Genomic DNA, 447 nt, shown 5'->3' on the forward strand with positions numbered 1-447 from the left:
CCGTTACAGAAACAATAGATATAAAGCGATTTAGTTAGACACCTTTTGGACACAATATCTTCTCCATGGCCATCATTGCCTTAAGAATACAAATAAAATGAAAACATGAATTAAAAACAAAAGGAAAGGGTAAAAGGAAGAAGATGAATAAGACAGTCTAAGAAGAAAAAGGAGGAGAACCAATAATAGCGAAAATAATATGTAGAAGAGAAAGAAAAAGAGAAGGAGGAGGAAGGTCCCGAAGAAGTGGGAGAAGAAAATGAAGGTGACGAATAAGAAAAAGGTGACAAATAAAAAGCAGAAAGTGACGAATAAGAATAAGAAGAAACCGACGATGAAAGAGGAAGGCAATAAACAAATTCCAAACACTTACATGCTGGTCGACGTTGCTGCTCCCGTCTCGCGTACGGTGATGCGCCACCAGGTTCGGGGAGACCAATTGTCTGT

The 447-nt window shown here is 38.7% G+C and overlaps 1 protein-coding gene across 1 annotated transcript in view; it reads right to left on the minus strand.

The window, feature by feature from the left end:
• Window positions 1-447, minus strand: part of LOC119581870 (disintegrin and metalloproteinase domain-containing protein 11-like) — a gene marked incomplete at its 5' end in the record, with an annotated part of 193,377 nt that overhangs the window by 139,587 nt on the left and 53,343 nt on the right. The window contains 1 exon segment of the mRNA XM_037930027.1: window positions 374-443. Within this exon segment, the coding sequence (XP_037785955.1) occupies window positions 374-443 (70 nt within the window).

The sequence above is a fragment of the Penaeus monodon genome, chromosome 15 (genome assembly GCF_015228065.2).
Source record: "Penaeus monodon isolate SGIC_2016 chromosome 15, NSTDA_Pmon_1, whole genome shotgun sequence".
NCBI classification, from domain to species: Eukaryota; Metazoa; Arthropoda; class Malacostraca; order Decapoda; family Penaeidae; genus Penaeus; species Penaeus monodon.